Source organism: Mirounga leonina, unplaced genomic scaffold, assembly GCF_011800145.1.
Source record: "Mirounga leonina isolate KUSES-001 unplaced genomic scaffold, KU_Mleo_1.0 Mir_150, whole genome shotgun sequence".
Lineage (NCBI taxonomy): Eukaryota > Metazoa > Chordata > Mammalia > Carnivora > Phocidae > Mirounga > Mirounga leonina.
The window spans coordinates 26,374,685-26,393,938 of NW_023270374.1; the positions used below are offsets into that span (position 1 = coordinate 26,374,685).

Here is a 19,254-nt window from a genome sequence, read left to right on the forward strand (position 1 = left end):
GTCCACCCTTTCCAGGAGTTCAGTGTGGGCCCAGGATAGATTTCATAACAAAAAACATTTATTAAGTAGCCACAACCTAACAAATCCTGTTCCCCTGCTTCTTCCCCTATCCAGCATCGGAGGGGGCTCCCCGGTCTGCAGAGCCAAAAGAGTGGGGGCCCAAGGGGAGGTGCTCCTGGCTACTCCCCACTGGCCTTGCTGCCAGCCCCAGTTCCCCTCTGGTGCCAGAGCTACGGAACCCTGGACTCAAACCGCATTTGCCTGAGGACTCCTCTGCTGGCAACTCCGGCTCGAGGGCTGGGCCCAGCTCCTGGCCCTTCCACCCCCTGAAGTCCATGCAGCCCTGGGCCCAGCCAGGCCTACTTGAGCACAAGCATGGCCTCTGTGCCGTCCTTGGCAGTCAAGTAGAGCCCATGGGTGAGGTAGTACTCGCGCCGCAGGAAGGCATAGAAGTAATCCGAGATGAGCAGGATCTGCGGGGAGAGAGGAGCTGTGAGCAGTGCTGAGGAACCTCCCCCGGAACCTTGGGTTGCTGAGGGGCTAGGCAGGTGTTGGGGAGACCCTGCAAGGTCTTGCACTTCAGAAGTTGCCTGTACTGCCCCTGTGGGTTTATGCCACCCGCCCAAGCTCTGGCCTCTGAACTCCACAATGGTATGTCTGCACCCAGAGGCCCCTCTGCCTCGGTGCTTGGGTGCCCAGGGGCTCCTCCACGGTACAGCTGAGCCCCTGTCAAAGCTGCTGCTCCCTGGGAGCCCTTACCCGCCCCCCCATCTTCCTTCCGGGTGCTGAGGCCACAGAATCACCTGACACTTCCACCTGCCGGACACAAGGCTGCTAAGTCCTGGCAGTTCTATATCCCGGACTCTCTCAGATCCACCCATTTCTACTTGTCCTTAGAGCTACCACCCTGGACAAAGCCACTGTCATCTAAACAACAGCAGTCTCCTCTTTGGGCTCCCTGGTCCCAAGCCTCCCACCCCTGTAACCCTTGCCACGTCCAGTCCATTCTCCCTAGCAGCCAGAGGTTGCTTTTCAGGACAAAATCTCATCCTGTTACTTCCCAGCTGAAAGGTCCTCTAAAGGCTTCCGAGGGCTCTTAAGGGGAAGATCAAACTCCTTTGGGGCTCTGAGGCCTTGCGCCTGGTCCCTCACCCTCTCTCCTGCTCCACCTCAGCTCCAGCGACACTGGCCTCTTTCCTCCTGCTGCAGGATCTCTGCTGTTCCCTCTGCCTGGAATGTTCCCTTCCTTTTCATCCAGTCGACATCTCCTTACCCTTCAGGTCTCAGGAAAGATCCTGATTCCTTAGAGAAGCCCTCCCACACCCCCCAGATTGGGTCATGGCCCCCATTAACCTCTATTTCTTAACACAAATTCATCCAGATTAGTTTTGCTTTCATCTATGTGACTGCCTGATGGCTGTGGCTCCTCCCCTGGACTGGGAAGGTCCCCACGGGGTTCTGCCACCCTGGTATCCATGCCCAGCTCAGTCTGCCTTTCCTGTATGGGCCACAGAATTAAAAGGGCCCTAGAAGCTCAGGCTACCATCCCCCTGGCAGAGGCCTAGAGAGGAACAAGGACTTGCGCCATCTTACAATCCCATTACATCCCAAGACCCCCAGGGTCTAGGGCAGGAGGAGGGCAGAGGGGCTCACAACCCCAGGTCTCAGCCACTCAGAAGCCTCTTAGACCATAGCCACCTGTTGGCACAGATGAGAAGATGGAAGCCCAGAGCAGGGGGAACACCTGGCTAGGGTCTGTAGAGCAGGTCAGAGGTTGAGCTGAATCTGGAATCTTGGCCTCTGACCCACAGAGACTCCTGTCCTGGGCAGCCTCATACCGTGGGCAGGAAGAACATGGAGGGACCTGAAGGAAGAACTGAGGACCAACACCAGGGCTGGCCTCAGGACAAGGTCCTGCCATTTTATGACCAGAGGAGCCCATCTGGAAGGCTGATGGTCTCCATCTTACAGATGAGGAAACTGAGGCACAAAGGGTTCAATAGTTGGCCTAAGGCTACACCAGGAGAGCTGGCCTAGTGGCCATGACCCTGAAGGCGACGCACCTGGGATCCAGTCTGCCACAGGGCAGAGAACTTGCAGCTGAGGGTATCAGCGGAGTAGACAGCCCAGGGAGCCCCGGAGGCCTTGCCCCACAGCTGCTGGTGGAGGGCAGGTACCAGAGCAAAGCTGACCTCACAGCCTGCAGCCCCTTTCTCACCCAGGCCCAAGGTGCCCGGTCTGCAGATGGAGAACCTGGAGCTGCGGCTGAGTGGGTGGGGGCTGACCCCCGAACCGGGTCCGATGAGGGTCAGGTACAAAATCACAATTCACAATGAAACAAAAGGAACCAACTCCAGTGTCACACACAATCAGCTGCACAAGTATTAGAAAGTCAAAATACTAGGTATTAGGTCAAACCATATGAAATAGCCATTTCTGCAGATCAAAAATGGTTGAATACTGGAAATGTCGTACAGTTCAATCTAATATAAAATGGAAAAAAAAGTCAAGAAATACAAATAGCAGAGTATGCATGGTATTTAGAAGAACCAGAGCAAGTAACTCTAAGGCCATAGGCAGCTATTCTAGTTCCTTATAATCTTTAACATTGTGAGGTATGTATTTGTATTACATTGACTAAAATATCAATTTAAAAAACCAGCCAATAAATGACTGAATAAATAAATAAATGAGGGAGAATTCCTTTTGGAATCCTTACAGAAAAATTCCAATAACATATGTAGACATTCCCTCCTCCAGGAGGTGGAGCTTAATTCTTGCTTGCCCCCCCCCCCCACCCGACCCCCTGCCTGCGGGCAGGCCAGATGCAGTAACTCACTTCCAAAGAACAGTGCAGGGAAAGAGAAAATAGTAATTCTACTCTGGAGAAGCCCCAAACACTGTCTTGAACAAATGATGAAGGGTAACATCAGTATGAGATCAGGTGGCTACCATGTACTGGGCATGGTACCTGAGCATTCCAAAAATCCAAACCACAGTCTTATGATGAGAAAAGCATCAGATAAACCCAAAGTGGGGACACTCTACAGGAGACCTAGCCAGTGCTCCTCAAGACTGTCCAGATCATGAGAAATTGGGACAGAGTGAAAAAGTGGGCAGAGGACACGGGAGAGACAGAACACATTAATGTAGTCCCCTGGCTCGGATTCTGGGTGTGGGGCATATGGGAACTTTCTGTATCTAAAGTTATTCTGAAATTTAGAAGTTTATTTAAGGGGCACCTGGGTGGCTCAGTCAGTTAAGCGTCTGCCTTTGGCTCAGGTCATGATCCTGGGGTCCTCGGCTCAAGTCCTGTGTCAGGCTTCCTGCTCAGTGGGGAGCCTGCTTCTCCCTCTCCCCCTGCTTGTGCTCTCTCTCTCTCAAATAAATAAAATCTTTAAAAAAAAGTTTTAAAAAAGCAGCGTACTGGGGTGCCTGGGTGGTTCAGTTGGTTAAACATCTGACTTTTGATATCAGCTCAGGTCTGGATCTCAGGGTTGTGAGTTCAAGCCCTGCACTTGGCTCCACACTGGGTGTGGAGCCTACTTTAAAAAAAAGAAAATTGGGCGCCTCGGTGGCTCAGTTGGTTAAAAAAAAGAAAATTAAAGAAAGCGATGTACTATTGTTATTTGCAATAATATAAATGAACCTCAAAAAATATGCTGCTGAATGAAAGGCAGCTTTCGAAAATGTACATGTTAAGAGTTGTGTTTTTCGGGCTCCTGGGTGGCTCAGTTGGTTAAGCGACTGCCTTCAGCTCAGGTCATGATCCTGGAGTCCCAGGGTCGAGTCCCACGTCGGGCTCCCTGCTCAGCAGGGAGTGTCTGCCTCTCTCTCTGACCCTCCCCCCTCTCATGCTCTATCTCATTCTCTCTCTCAAATAAGTAAATAAAATCTTAAAAAAAAAAAAAAAGAGTTGTGTTTTTCACTGTATGTAAATTTCATATAAGAAAAATGTAAGTAAGTACTGAACTCTGGTTAATGATATACATGCTGAGATGTTTAGTAGGAAAATGCAGTGATGTCTGTACTTCACTTTGAAATATATTTTAAAAATAAGATGGATTGAGGAATGGATAATTTGTGATCACAAAAGTATAGTACAACATTAATGGTACAGTCTAGGTGGTAGGTATGTGGGTGTTCAATGTTCAGTCTTTCAACTTTGCTATGTCTGTGAAATTTTCCAGGATGAAGTGTCAGGGGAGGGTGGCATGGAGGGAAAGAGCCCTGTGTGCGGGCTTGGTCCGTCTGGAACCAAAGTCACTAGTCCTGATTGAGTGCCCTGCCCCCAGAGGGAAGGCATCTTGTGGACACCAGGCTGGCCTGGAGGCTTGGCTCTTTCAGAGTGATGCCCCCAGCTGGTAGCAGGCTGGCCAAGACCACCTCTTCTGACCTTGAGGCTTGCCATTTGGGCTGAGAAGGGATTTCCCAGAGGCCGGGATTCAGGCAACACAGCAGCTGTAGACCCAGAGCCCCTTTGCTCAGTCTGGGCAGCGGGAGTTGGGTGAGGGGCAGTAGAAATAGCATGGGCGAGTTAGTGGCTGTGTGACCCTATGTAAGTCACTTTCCCTACCCTAAGGTGCATCTTCTGCATCTGTAAAGTGAGTGATAAACTAGTTTACCCACAATGGTGGCTCCTAGTCCTTGCTCCATTCCGCCGTGTTTTCGGAGACCTGAAGAGCAGCCCATTCTTTTTTTTTTTTTTTAAGATTTATTTATTTGAGAGAGACAGACAGAGAGAGAGAGCACACAGAGGGAGAGGGCGAGGGAGAAGTAGACTCCTTGCTGAGCGGGAGCCCTCTGCAGGGCTCAATCCCCGGACCCTGGGATCATGATCTGAGCCGAAGGCAGACGCTTAACCAACTGAGCCACCCAGGCGCCCCGGGCAGCCCATTCTTCAAAGCTGCCCTCGAGAACTATGACTGGACTCCTTGGCCTCTCTCCTGCCATCCACCACCAAGTCCTGCCAATCTCCTTCCTCAGACTTCCAACTCAGTCTCCTTGTCTCCCTCCCACCGCCATCTCTTGCTGGAAGGCGTCCTGCATCATCCTGGCCCCTCTTGATTCCCAGTGTCTGTCTGTCTGTCTCTCTCAATCTCTCCATCTCTCTCTGGGAGTCTCTTACGGTCTCTCTCGAGTCACACACACACACACACACACGCACGCACACGCGCATGAACCCTTCACTTGCCTGCTCAGAAGCCTCTAGTGCCCCACTCTGCCCTGCACCACACCCACACGCCCCAGAAGCCCTGACCGCAGCCTGGTCCCGCAAACAGTGCTTGGATGGCCACGCCTCGCCGCCTCAGCTGGGCTGGAATGGCCCTTCCCACAGACAGCTCCTACGTATCCCTAGAGCGGGATCATCTGCATCTCCTGCCCCAGGTCTTCCCTAAGCCCATGCTCACTTATGTCACCCCTGGGATGGAGTCACTTCCTGTTGCCCCACAACCAGACGGGCTGGCATCTGCTCCGGCTCTGGGACCCTAGGCCCGGCAGAGGGCTGGTGCTCTGGGAGTGGATTGCGGGTACCCAGCCCCTCGGCATTAGCCCAGTGAGGGCTCATCAGACCACTCTTCTCCACCGGCAGCCGTGAGGGCTGCAGGACTACCTTCTGGGCCACAATGAAGATGTAACAAGGTAGCGGATCAAAGGACGGCCAGGGGACAGGGAAGGGTGCTTCACAGCATGGAGTAAAATGGTTAGAACATGCTCCATCACAGGCTGGGAAAGCAACAACTTCTAGGTAGCCGCCCCGGGCCAGGCCCTTTAACAAAAAAGCATCATGAGGGCATGGGGGATGGGCAGACCAGGTGAAGGCGAGTGGGGGGTGGGGGTGGGGGACAGGCTTCCTGTGGTGAGCAGGTCGTGGGGATGAAGGGTACAGCATAGGGGCACCGTGGGTGGTAGGAGCACTGCATGGGGACACAGGGCAGCTGCCCTTGTGGTGAGCACAACAGAGCTGACAATCACTAGGTCATACACCTGAAACCCAACGTAACATGTGTGTCAACTACACCTCAATTTAAAAAAAAAAGCATACCATTGAATCTTCACAACGTTCTGGGGTAGGGCTTATAAGCCCCACTTACAGATGAGCAAACTCAGGGTCACAGGCGGGTAAGGGAAGCTTTAGGCTGCAATGTTAGTCCTGCCTGAGGCCCAAACCTTAGTTCTTCTCCGGCACCCCCAGAGTCCCTCCCAGTTAAGGATTCTGGGAGGGGTGAAAGGACTGCGCACCCACACATGTGGGTCCTGTTAGGGACCTATGCGAACCCGTGGTCTACACTGACACTCCTGTTGAGGCTGTGCTCCCAGGTCCCAGCCCTGTCACTTAGCCAAGAAGACTGAGTTTTGGGGGGGAAAGGCAAAATAAGTATCAGAGCCCTCCGAGCCAGCAAGGCTGTTAATTCAGGGTGTCGGGGGCAGAGGGGCGGGGGGAAGGCTCTGAACAGAAGCCTCAGCCGACACTGGCCCCTGGGCTGCCCCAGCTTCCCAGAGAAGCAGCTGCTCTCGCCATAGGCATGTCCCAGTTCCCAGGTCTCTTGCTTGGGCTGGAGATGCTGACCCCTGATAGCCGACCTGCACTTGGGGGAGCTCACGTGGTCATCACCATGGGCAAAGCACAGCATCCTCTGCCCACACCATCTCGGATCTTGGAATATGGGAGGAAGAGGGGCCGAGGGTCGACTTGTGGAGCTGGACGGGCTTTGGTGTGACCCAACTCAGGCCTGGATGGACACGTGTGGGAGGGGATGGTGAAGAAACAGAGCTCCACCCTCCAGCTCTAAAGACGCAAAACAGTGGGAAAATCACTGGACCTCCATCTCAGGGTCTGGAAGGTCACAAGGTAAGATCAAAGTCGCTATGATGGTAATTGTCATCTATGTGGCATTTTTCAATTCACAAAAGCTTTCCCCACCCAACTCCGTACTGAGTCCTCACAGCCAACCTTCTAGGCGGAGGACACGGAAGCTGCTAGCACCTCTTGCCAGGTTTCAACAGCCTCTCTGTGCTCCCGGTTCGGGTTCACACCCCTCACCTTTTCCCCTCCTGGCACGATGAGGTTTTCCAAGCAGGAAGGGGATCCCAGTTATCCTCAGCCAAAACCCACAGGCTCAGCCTGCTCCTCAGCATGACAAGGCTCACACTCTCGGGCGGCGCCCACCAGGCCCGCGGAACGGCCTTCCGCACCCGCTCGCTCATGCTCTCCTCCCCAGAGGTGTCACCACAGAGAGCCCAGTTAGCTCCTACCCACCCCCAGGCACCCCATGTACGGGCTGCCTCCCCACAGAAGCTTCCTTACCCACTGCAGCTCTGAGCTCCCCAGCCTTTTTACCCCATTCACGGCACCATCCGGCTGCCCCGGCCCTGCCTGGTTCCTTTTCTTTCTCTCCCTCAGACCATGGGCTCCCAGGAAGCAGAGCTGTGTCTCATTCACATTCTGCTAGCAGAGTGCCCGGCACATAGCAAGTGCCCAATATATGCAAACAAATTAATTAGGCCCAAGGAGTTAGAAGACTTGCCTAAGGCCAGTGAGCCAGGACAGATGGGGCTGGGAGTTACTGCAGAGGCCAGGCCTCCAAAGCCCAGGCTTTCTGCTGGCCTTGCCTCCCTATATTTAGCTCAGGCTTTTCCTGTCACTCTGGCTGCAGGCGGGGAAGGGCCTGTGAGAGCCACGCTTGGGATGCTGAGCACCGAGCTAAAAGTCTGAGGATGGGGGGACAAAGGAATGAACGAAGACCTGGCAAAATGCCACCAGTGCGGAAGGCAAAGCACAGGCAGCTGGACGAGGGCAAGGACTCCAGCCTGGGCCACAGGTGCCTTCTGTCAGGAGGAACACCTCTTCCCACACACAGACTCAGGATTTTGCAGCCAGGATTACACAGACCCATGGAATTAGATCTGAAATGGGCCCTGGCTGTCCACAAATGGGGGTTACACACCACCCCACCACTGATGATCTGCCCCACACATCCCCAAACATTTACTTCCTCATTGTCCCATTCCCCAGAATACACACCAGACCAACTGGAAGGCAATTCCAGGAGACAGGACTGTGCTTTCATGGGTGGAGTAAATAAGCCAGTCCTGAGCAGACCCAACACAAGAGGGCTGGTGCCCAGACCCCAGGGCTCCAGGCCCCCCTGGAGAACAAGAGCAGAGTGGCCAAAGCAAGGCCAGCCTTGGATCTACAGGGTCTGCACTACAAGGAGAAGGGACCGGAGCTGGCACCTCACGGTGAGGAGGCAGCAACTCATGGAATGTTCCAGACAAAGCTGGGACACTGTTTTGGACAGTAGGGAATCTATTTTAGACGCGGACATAGAATAGGAGTGGGGCTCTCAGGGTCAGCCACAGGCGAAGATGGGAAGGGGGTTCTGGTTCTGACACCCTAGGAATCCAGCAAGACCTGCCACAGGCCCAGCTTTGTCCTAACAGATGCTAGAAGTGGGAGGTTAGGGTACACAGGATTATATGGGATCACTGGTCATAAACGTGGTTTTTGGATCCCAGCTCATTCTGTTTATTCATCAATGAACGGTCACTGAATATTCTTGGTGCTGGGGATATAGTCGTAAGCAAGATAGACCTGGGGCTGACTTCATGGAACCCCCTGTCTAGCAAGAGGACGTGAGAAACAAGAGCATGAATAAACACCCCCCTCAGAGCTTGGGGACTTGCAAGCCTCTGCTCTCTCATTGGCACCAGGAGAGGAGAATACTAGTGCCTCCTTCAAAGGGCTGTTATAAGGACTAAGTGAATTCCTTATGATAAAAATAAGGGAAAGCAGCTTACAGGGCCCCGAAGAGGGGAGCAGCTGCATCAACTGTGGTGAGGAGCTTCCTTCTTACACAAACAGGGAAAGATCGCCAAGATGTTTTATTAAAAGAAAAAAGTCATATTTCATCATGATGCCAATAATAAAACACCCACACAAATGAAACTCTTCCCCAGGAGCGTACAAGTACATGCGAGCGCACAAGGAAAGGTTCAGAAGGCCACACAAGCACATGATCCAGAAGATTAAAGGGATCATATGGGCCTGGCCCCTAGCAGGCACTCTTTAAACATGAGCCACTATTAATTATAATTTTAGGAAGAGATTTCCTCATGTTCCCTGTTTTTAAGATGAATGGGGGTGAGTGGGATGTTTTTATCTTACTCATTCAAAAAAGCTAAATTTAGACACATTACTTTTTTTGTTTGTTAAAGTAGACTCCACACCCAGCATGGAGCCCAGCATGGGGCCTGAACTCATAACCCTGAGATCAAGACCTGAGCTGAGATCAGGAGTCGGATGCTTAACCAACTGAGCCACCCAGGTGCCCCTCAACATATTAATTTTGATTTATATGAATCCTTGATGACTATTTTTCTTCTGCTGGTCACGGACCTACAGGAGAAAAGAGAAAAAAGAAAAAAAAAGAAGAAGTTTGTTCTCCTTCTTTCCATTTATCGGTCTGAATGTTTCCCTGCGGATTTGCTCTGGCTACCTGAAGAGCAGGTCACGGGTGCTACTTCTCATATCAACATATGAATAATGGCAACAGGACCCACACATGCCCTATCCTCTCAACACCCAGGGAGGCTGGGTTATCAAGCCTGGTTTTAAGAAAACTGCAACCCAGAGAAGTCACTTGCTGAAGGTCACACTGTGAGGAAGTAAAAAAGGACCTCAACCAATCAATCTAGCTCAACCATTCCTTCTCCCCAGTCTTTCTTGTGTATGTGTGTGCGTGCACACACACACACACGGATGTTTTACTGTTGTCATTTCCTGGTTACTGACTTTGAGGCACAATTATAATTAACAAATGATCCATGCCACAAACTGTAAACTACTTAATGGTCCCAGGGGAAAGGATGGAGCCTAAGTCACTGGTTTACCTGCCAGTATTACTAAGAATTTTTTTTTTTTTTTAAGATTTATTTATTCACTTGAGAGAGTGAGAATGAGAGAGAGGGAGTACATGAGAGGGAGGTGGGTCAGAGGGAGAAGCAGGCTCCTCGCTGAGCAAGGGGCCCGATGTGGGACTCGATCCAGGGACTCCAGGATCATGACCTGAGCCGAAGGCAGTCGCTTAACCAACTGAGCCCCCCAGGCGCCCCTATTACTAAGAATTTATCAGTAGTTTGTCATATCACAGAGTGTGGCACTGACCAACTCAAACAGAGCAGGACCTAAAAATCTACGGGTCAAGATGTTCTCCACATTCAATTCCGCACTCACCAGCGACAGACTGGGCTCTGGATGCCTGCTGCAAATCCATGCTCATCTGGTTCCCAGGACAGCTCTGGTCTGTCTTGCCCAGGGAGGGGAGAGGGAGGACCAGGGGACTTTAAGGTATCGTCCCAGCTAGAAGAGCTGAGAAAAGCCAGCCATGGGACTGAAGACATGTCCCCAAATGCCATACATTGCAACTGAAGCACTGATTGTAGGTCAGACGGAAGCAAGGGCTGGCTTGATCTGTGGGGGACACATAGTGGCTTCCCCAGCCACAGAGACCAGGTTCTGACAGAAGCCGGAGAAGGGTTAGGGACAGAGCTGCTACCCACTAACCTCGGCCAGTGGGGGCGACTTGGCCCCCCCACCTGCCCACCTCCCACACCTCTTGTTCTCCAGGTCTGAAAGGCCCAGCTGCTATTCCTTGCTCCCCAGGGCTTTCATGACCACTCACAACAGGAAAGGGGATCTTGTTCCCGCTGGATTCTTCCAGTGGTTACTCTGCACGCTGGGCCCTTAATTACGCCCCGTTCTCCCTGGCCATCTCTGGTTCATTCACTCATTCAGCAACTGTTGCTAAACTGCTCTATGCCAAGCACAGAGCTGGTAGCTGGGGCCCCTGCAGTGGGAAGGACAGGCTGCTCTCTGTTCGCATGAAGTGCAGAGGCTAATAGGGGAGGCAGAGAGAGAAATAATAATATAAACTTATAAACCGGGAGAGTGCTAGGAAGGAAACAAACAGGCTAAGAAGGAGACAGTGGAGCAGGGGAACCTCACGGAAGGCCTTTTTAAGGAGGGGACACTTAATGGTGACTAAAATTCTGTCTCATATTTGTGCTCTGTGGCTCCCAACAGCCTGAGGCAGGTGCGTCTAACCTCACGACGGGCACTCTTCTGCTCAGTCAATGCTCCAGGACAGTGAGAGGACTTGAGCGACTGCCTTGGTGAGTAAGTGCCCCCATGTGATGTGTCCCTTCAGGGATCTGGCAGCAGCCGCCACAGAGCCCGAACAAAGCCAGCAGTCCCAGAAAACATCTGACCCGACAAAGTTGTCTGACTCAAGAGTCCAGATCCGAGGCGGCCGATGACACAGGTGTGTGATGTCTGCACTTGGGCCACAGCTGGGAGGCCTGGAGGCTGGTCTGACCTGTCTGAAGGGCAACATGGCAGTATCTGCCAAAATGCACAAGGCCCATGTCCTCTGACCCAGTAAATCTCACCACCTGGAGTCTGTCCTGAGAAAACGCTGGCCTGTGTGTACAAGGTTATGTGGAGGGATGCCCAGGGCTCTTCCATTTATAGCAGAAAACCAGAAGCAGCCTCGATGTCCATCAGCAGGAGCCTACCTAGTCAAATCAATCAAGTTCCTTCTGCCCATGGGCTCTTGGAACCAATATCAAGAGGGGATCATCAAGTGAAACGCTGCAAGTCCAAGAGCGGTGTCCAGAATAGGAGGCCATTTCTTCATGTACACAAACAAGCTCAGCATGCATGCATGCGTACTGACAGTGGTCGTAAATGCACAGACAACATCTGCAAAGACACCCCACACCGATCCCAATCATGATGTCTGCCTGGGGTGGGAAGAGAGGGGGACCCTGGGGGCCCTTTTCATTCCGTAAGCTTCTATTTTGTTTGATTTCTTTTCCCAGCAATAATGAATTCATGTATTACTTGTCTGATTAAAAGTAAATTTTTAAAAGATTAAAAAAAAAAAAGGTAAAAAGACAACGTCAAGGCTCAGCCTGGTTTTTCTCCACAGCTCAGTCACCAACTAGCACACTCCATGTAGTTGGCCTTTCGTTCCCACCCCCAGTCCCATCTTCCAACGGTCCAGTCTCTCCTGCCTTCGATGGTCCCTGAGCACTTGCAAACATCTCCCCTACCATCGACGGAGACCCTTCCCTCACAAAGGCAGCCACAGGGAAAAAAGCAGTCATCTGGCAAGTTCCATTAATACCTCGTCATCACTGCAACTGTAGTCCTGACCCACACCTGACACTCATGACCCAACGACAAGCTGTGGACTATTTCAGCAGAGCTTTTGCCAAACTCCGCAGAGGCCCAGGGCGGGCCCAATGCCTTCACACGCCGGCCATCACTTTCCAAAGATAATTAAAGGGATTTCAGCAAGACAGAAGGGCCAGAACAACCTTTTGGATTTCCTAGAGTATGAAGTCGAATCCTGCACATTTCTGTTCAGGCAGGCCACAGGAGGAGCTGAGCATCCACCATGACTAACCTGTGTGTGACAGACAGGATGGACCCTCCAGCACGGTCCCACCCAGGCTACAGGGCCCTCCTCTCTCTTCCTGCTGTTCACAAACCAGGATAAACAACCGGGCTAGACAAGAATTGTCCAGAAAGGTCTGTGCAGGAAATACCAGACCCATCACTCACTGCGAAAGCCCGAGCTCCTCCCCTCTTCTTTCCCAGCAGCTAACCTTGGAGGCAAGGCTCTCCCTGGGGACCATTCCCTGGCATCATTCGTCTCCCCAGTCGCCTGGCTTCCCATCCAGTCCATCAAGCAGAGGAAATGCCTGGCTGTGCCAATGGCAATTAAAGTGGGAAATGGGACAACTGATTCTCCTAAGACCCCACAAGGAAGATGGAGCTGACCTAAGGGAACTTCAGAGAAGTGTGCTGGACCACCTGCAGCAGAATCTCTGGGAAAACTGATAAAAACCACAAATTCCTGACCCTGTTTTCTGTATCTATTGGGAGTGGGATCAGGGAATCTGGGGGGTTTTTTTGTTTGCTTTTTTGGACGAAGCTGTGTAATTGTGGTAGTCACAACATATCTATAGGATTTAAAACATTACCAGGGCATCTGCATTCTTAACAAGCCCCCTCACCCCGATTCTGAGAAGCATTGCTCTGTGGCACCCAGGGAGGGGCTTTCCCTGGGTCAGGAGGAGATCGGAGCTCCCAGCTGTACCTCTCATTCTCTGACCCCCTGCGGCCTCCTCACCCGTTACTCCCAGTCCCATGATTTCTGCTCCGACTGACCCAACAGCTAGACTGAACTAGTTCTCATCTCCCTGCCTTTGCTCCTGCTGTCCCAGTCTGGAAAGTCTCTCCTCCCCTTATCCCTGTTCCCCGCACCCCCCCGGCCCCCACTGCCCCCGCAACAGTGCCACGCAGCCCAGGGGCTGTTACAGAAAGAGGGGAGCCTCAGAAACGGAGCCTTCCCTGAATTTGGTTCTTGGCTCCTCCAACGACCTTGGGCAAGAGACAACCTGTGTGAACAAGCCTTGGTTGCATTTGTAAAGCAGTGATAACACTATCTCACAGGCTTGCAGGGAGAATGCACTGGGGCGATGGCTCAGCATGGTGCCCAATAAATGCTGGCCGAATTCAGCTTTTCTACTGCTCTCTTCTTTAATCTTCTCTACTGGATCAGGAGCTACTTCAGGGAAAGAATGGTCCCCTCATTCACGTCCAAATGCCTAGTTTGCAGAACCCACAGCCTTTGCTGAATGTCTGAAGCTACAAAACGAATCCCTGTCCCCGTGCAGCCCTGGACTCTTACCTGCCCAACGTTGAAGGTCAGCGTGATGGCATAAAAGAAATTAGAGTTGGCACTTCCCGCATAAATCCAGAGGTGCCACAAGACAGGGAAGAGCAGGGAGCAGACGATAATGATGCAGACGAGGACAAAGATATTTCTCAGGACTGCAAAGACAGATGGTCATAGTCAGCCGAATGCTGATTCTTCTCGGCACCCTTTCTTGGGGGGATGGCCCCACAGGACGCAGAGGCCCAGGGAGAGTCTGGTGTAGCTCAGAGGCAGAAATCCTCCCCCCAGACTCAGAGGCTCTGCGGTGCCAAGAGGCAAGCCTCAGACCCTTGAGTCAATGGCTTCCCATGCCCATAGCCAGTGGGAAGTCCTAGGTTTGGTCTCTGCACCTCCCACTGTGGGCCTGGATGGCTACCGTTGGCAAGACTGTGAAGGCCTCTGGGCACCGCAACGGGGGCATTTCAGCAAGACAATGGAGTGTCCAAGGGTAATTCCTTCCTGCTCCCCAAGCAGGGTGCTGTCTGTCCACATGGGATCATAGAAGGGAACAGCAGCATGAACCCATGGAGGTTAGAGGCCCCCTCCCCCACATAGGGTCTCTATGGTGCCACAGCCCTGGGTCTTAGGAACATGTTTTCCATTTTCCTTAATTCATGTCTTAGGTTCCCTGCCTTTCTCTTCAAATGTCCTTTACTTTTCCTTAGATGATTTGAAAAACTCTTTTGACACCCTCTCTGTCTGACATCATCCCCCCACACCCCCACACTCCCAAAGGGATTACAGAATCCCAAATCCCACCAGGGGGGAAGCTCTCCTAGAAACCCCAGGGAGGACCGGAAACTCAGGCTGGTACTGGCAGGCAGGCGGGGTGCAGCTGGAGGGGAAGGAGCAGGACAGTGTACCCAAACTTGGCCTTAGAAAGGCAAAGACCTTGGTTAAAATCCCTGCTCCGCCAGCAAGTTTCTCTAAGTCTCAGCTTGCCCATCTCTAAAGTAGGGCTAAAATGCCTACTCTCAGGTGGCTTACATGGATTAAGCAAGATGTGTGAAAAACCTGGCAGGATGTATTCCTGAGTATTTTCTATGGCTGCTGTAACAGATCACCACAAATGTAGTGGCTTAAACAGTATACAGTTTATCTTATCGTTCTGGAGGTCAGAAGTCCAGGACAGGCCTCACAGGCTAAAATCAAGGCACAACCCCCTCGCAACCCCCTTCCCGCTTCACCCAGCAAGGCCAGAGTAAGTCCCTTCCTACGCTGCAGTACGCTGACCTCTTTTGCTTCCTTCCCTCTTCCACTTTTTTTTAGAAAATAGACTTTGGAGCAGTTTTAGGTTCACAGCAAAACTGTGGAAGAGATCCCCCATGTGCCCCTTGCCTCCAAGCCCTTCTATTTTTTTTTTTTTTTTTTGACAGAGAAGGGGGAACACAAGCAGGGAGAGTGGGAGAGGGAGAAGCAGGCTCCCGCTGAGCAGGGAGCCCGATGAGGGGCTCGATCCCAGGACCCCGGGATCATGACCTGGGCCGAAGGCAGACACTTAACCAACGCCACCGAAGCCCTTCTACTTTTTAAGGGCCCTTGTGGATTACACTGGGTCTACCTGCAGATAAGCCTCCAGGCTAATCTCCCCATCTGAACATCCTTAACTTTAAATCCTTTTGCCACATAAAGTAATATATTCACAGGCTCTGGGGATGATGTGGACATCTTTGTGGGGAGGGCAGCATTAATCATACTGTGCTTCCCCCTGCCTTTTAACTCAATAAGGGGTATCTGACAGTAGGATTATATGCTATTTTTATATCTTTCTTTACACTTTATTGTATTTTTAAAGAAACTAGTAAGTATTATTTAAAATAAACTAATGAGGGCGCCTGGGTGGCTCAGTTGTTGGGTGTCTGCCTTCGGCTCAGGTCATGATCTCAGGGTCCTGGGATCGAGCCCCGCATCAGGCTCCCTGCTCGGTGGGAGGCCTGCTTCTCCCTCTCCCACTCCCCCTGCTTGTGTTCCCTCTCTCCCTGTGTCTCTGTCAAAAAAGTAAATAAAATCTTAAAAAAAAACAACTTACCAATGGATCTGGGTCCCAGCAGGCACTTAATGAACAGAAGTTCCCTACACCTCTCTGATCCTGACCTTCAGGAAATCCCTTCTTCCAAATCAGAGTTTGGGGAGATTTCAGAGATGGGGAACCTCCCGAACATTAAGGTTGTTTGTCTTGGTTGTACGGAAACTTGGTAGAACTGCTATACCAGGGATTCATGCATCGGAAGGGGGACTGGATTACACATGCAAGTCTCAATTCTGGCTGCAAAATAAAATCACGGGGGAGCCCCACCTGGTCTGAGTCAATCAGAGTCTCTAGGGGTGGGGCCTGGGCATCCATAGTCGTTTGTTAACAGCTTCCCTGGTGATTCCAATTTGCAGCCAAGGCTTCAAAGCGTGGGATTACAGCTGCAGACCCTTGGCAAATAAGAGGCCCAGACCAGTCTGCAACAGAGATTTCACTGGTCTGTGTCACGGTGATGATAACCAGAACAAGGTAGTTCAGAGTTCCTGTTAAAGGTGAATGTTTTGAACTTAAGATTCATGAGAAATGAAAGGTGTCTCTTTGTTCCTTGTTGTTGTTGTGAAAAAGTCCTTTCTTTTATGAAATGGGGATGAATGGCTGGCAGTTGACTATTTTAATGTCTTTAGCAAAATAAGAAGTTGGCAACTCTGTCATCAGAGTTTTTAAAAAAGTATTAGTGGTCTGTGAACTCCCACAATTTGGAAACACTGGCCTGGAGTGCTTAGGGGTCCTCTTTTCTGACCTGAAATTTCCATGATTCTGGGTTTTCAAAGCAGGGACGGACCTGACTCAAGTCTTCCTGAGACTTCCTTGCTCCCAGAACAAGAAGTCTGGGAAAGGGGATACATGCATTGAGAATTACTAGTAGGGCGCCTGGGTGGCTCAGTTGGTTAAGCGACTGCCTTTGGCTCAGGTCATGATCCTGGAGTCCCGGGATCGAGTCCCACATTGGGCTCCCTGCTCAGCAGGGAGCCTGCTTCTCCCTCTGACCCTCCTCCCTCCATGCTCTCTCTCTCTCTCTCTCTCTCTCGCAAATAATAAAAAAAGAATTACTAGTAAACAATGTTACAACCTCAAGAAAGGAGAACAAATCTATTTGCCATTCCTCCACTCCCACATCACTATTTACATTTCTCAGTGGTTCTTTTTTTTTAAAGATTTATTTATTTATTTTAGGGGTGGGGGCGAAGGGGCGAGAGCGTTTTTTTTTAAAGATTTTATTTATTTATTTGACAGAGAGTGCGCGCACGAACAGGTGGAGCGGCATGCAGAGGGAGAGGGAGAAGCAGTGCCTCCCCACCGCAGAGTAGAGAGCCCGACTCAGGGCTCGATCCTAAGATCCTGGGATCATGACCCGAGCTGAAGGCAGCCGATTAACCAACTGAGCCACCCAGGCGCCCTGCTAGAGAGAGTCTTAAGCAGACTCCGCGCTGAGTGTGGAGCCCAAAGCAGGACTCGATTCCACAACGCTGAGATCACAACCTGAGCCGAAATGAAGCGTCAGATGCCCCTCTCAGCAGTTCTTTCTGATCCCCTGGAAATTATTTTGCTGAAAAAGATAGATGCTATTCCTAAAACAAAACTCCTATGGCCTGACAGCCCAGGTAGGTCATTGTTCCTTGCCTCGCCACTCTGGATTTCAGACAGGGTGACAAGAAGGTGACAAAGTGCACAGAGACTAGGAGATGCTCCCATGCAGCTCCCGGCTGCAATTACAGACAGCTGCAAAGATACATTCCCATGTGCCTTGAGGAACTGTCACCAGCATCCAGTTGGCTTCTGGCCTGTGATGACCTTTGCAGGAACAGGGAGCTGCTACTCACTTTTGCTGGCTGACAGGCCAGAGGACTAAAGCTATATGCCAGAGCACACGGTGCTGGGGACCTGGGGCACAGGACAGCTTGTTCCAGGCACCAGGTGTCAGAGATGTCAGAGATGACCAGGGCCTGATGAGACGAAAGGCTCACCCTTCATCAGACTTACTGGGTCAGAGGGAATCAGATTCCCCACCACACTCATAGGGTGGCTTATCCAGTCTCTGCCTCTGTTACTGACAAACTGAAACTTCAGGCAAGTCCCCTTCCCTCTCTGAGCCTCAGGTGTTCAGAAATAAAATTCTAGGGGCACCTGGGTGGCTCAGTCAGTTAAGCGGCTGCCTTCAGCTCAGGCTCAGGGCATGATCTCGGGGTCCTGGGATCGAGCCCCATGTTGGGCTCAGCAAGGAATCTGCTTCTGCCCATCCCCCCACTAGTACTCACTCACTTTCTCTCTCCCTTTCTCAAATAAATAAATAAAATCTTTAAGGAAAAAAATAAAATAAAATTCCACTTGAAGAAGCCAGCCCCACTGGGAGGAGCACAGAGGGGACCGGGAGCTTCAAAGGTGCTTATTGTATTATTATTCTCTATAACTTGTATGTTTTTTATCCATATTCTTTTATCTTTATGCAAAAGTTAATAAAAACAAAACACATACTACACACATATGCCGCCTCTGGTAACTGGCTCTTTGGACCGGGCCACCGCAGACTAGCATGGGCTCTGCCAGCAGGCGGTTCCCTAACACCGCAATTGTGTGTGTGTATGACTCATCCTGGCCCCAAGCACCAGAGTCCCTGTGTCTGGGGCCTGCATTCAGAGCAGGGCCCACATACCTGTTCTTCTCCCCACTGGCCAGGACAGGAAAACAAAAAGGTGAATGTGTGAGCAGGCAGGTTAGCACTGGCAACTAATGTTTAAACTGAATTCTTAAGCCCATTACAAGTGTGAATATATCCAACCTAGACTTACAGACTTCTCCAAGTCTCCGCCCACAGGTCCAAAGGACTCGGCTGCAGATGCTCCTGGCTGAATGCAATGACGCACGGCTGTCATGCCCCACACAGATACCCTGAGCACAAGTATTCTCTGCCACAGGAGCTGGCCATTGAGGGGGGCAGCCAATGCTCCATGCAGGATCTTTGGTCAAGCTGAACTGTAAACTGCTTGCCCAGCCAGCCAGCTACAGCCTCTATTAGATCATCTAGGTTTCTAGAAACCCCATCCTTGTTTTCTCTGCCTCAACCCCAGAGGGCATAAAATAGCTTATTTCAAGTTTTTAAAAATATGTTTATTCCAATGACTCTGACTACTTAGCCTGAAGCTTTGGTCACGGAACTCTGCAGGGGGCCCCCTGCATGATTACTGTCGGTGATAACTGCAGCGCTCTTTACATATATCCTTTCTCAAACTTAAAACACTCATTGGAAGATATTCTCCCCATTTGACAGATTAAAAACCCAGAGACTCAGAAAGGTTCGATGAATTTCCTAAAAACAGATAGCTAGTAATGGGAAAGCCAGGATCCAGGCTGTGTTCAGGAATACGGGATGAAGGATTAACCAAGAGCAAGAGGTGCCCCGTGTGGGACAGCCAGCTAAGAAAACAATGACTCTAC

General features: G+C 51.2%; 1 protein-coding gene across 2 annotated transcripts in view; it reads right to left on the bottom strand.

The window, feature by feature from the left end:
- Positions 1–40: 40 nt before the first annotated feature.
- Positions 41–19,254, bottom strand: part of PIGU (phosphatidylinositol glycan anchor biosynthesis class U) — an 87,445-nt gene continuing 68,231 nt past the window's right edge. The window contains exons 11-12 of one of the 2 annotated variants that reach the window (XM_035006148.1): positions 13,764–13,906; positions 41–473 (exon numbers count right to left, since the gene is read on the bottom strand). In XM_035006148.1, coding sequence (XP_034862039.1) covers positions 360–473; positions 13,764–13,906 — 257 coding nt within the window. In that variant the 3' untranslated portion in view covers positions 41–359. Of the gene's footprint in view, positions 474–9,281; positions 9,401–13,763; positions 13,907–19,254 lie in introns of those variants that run through there. The other variant, XM_035006149.1, reaches the window with a different exon arrangement.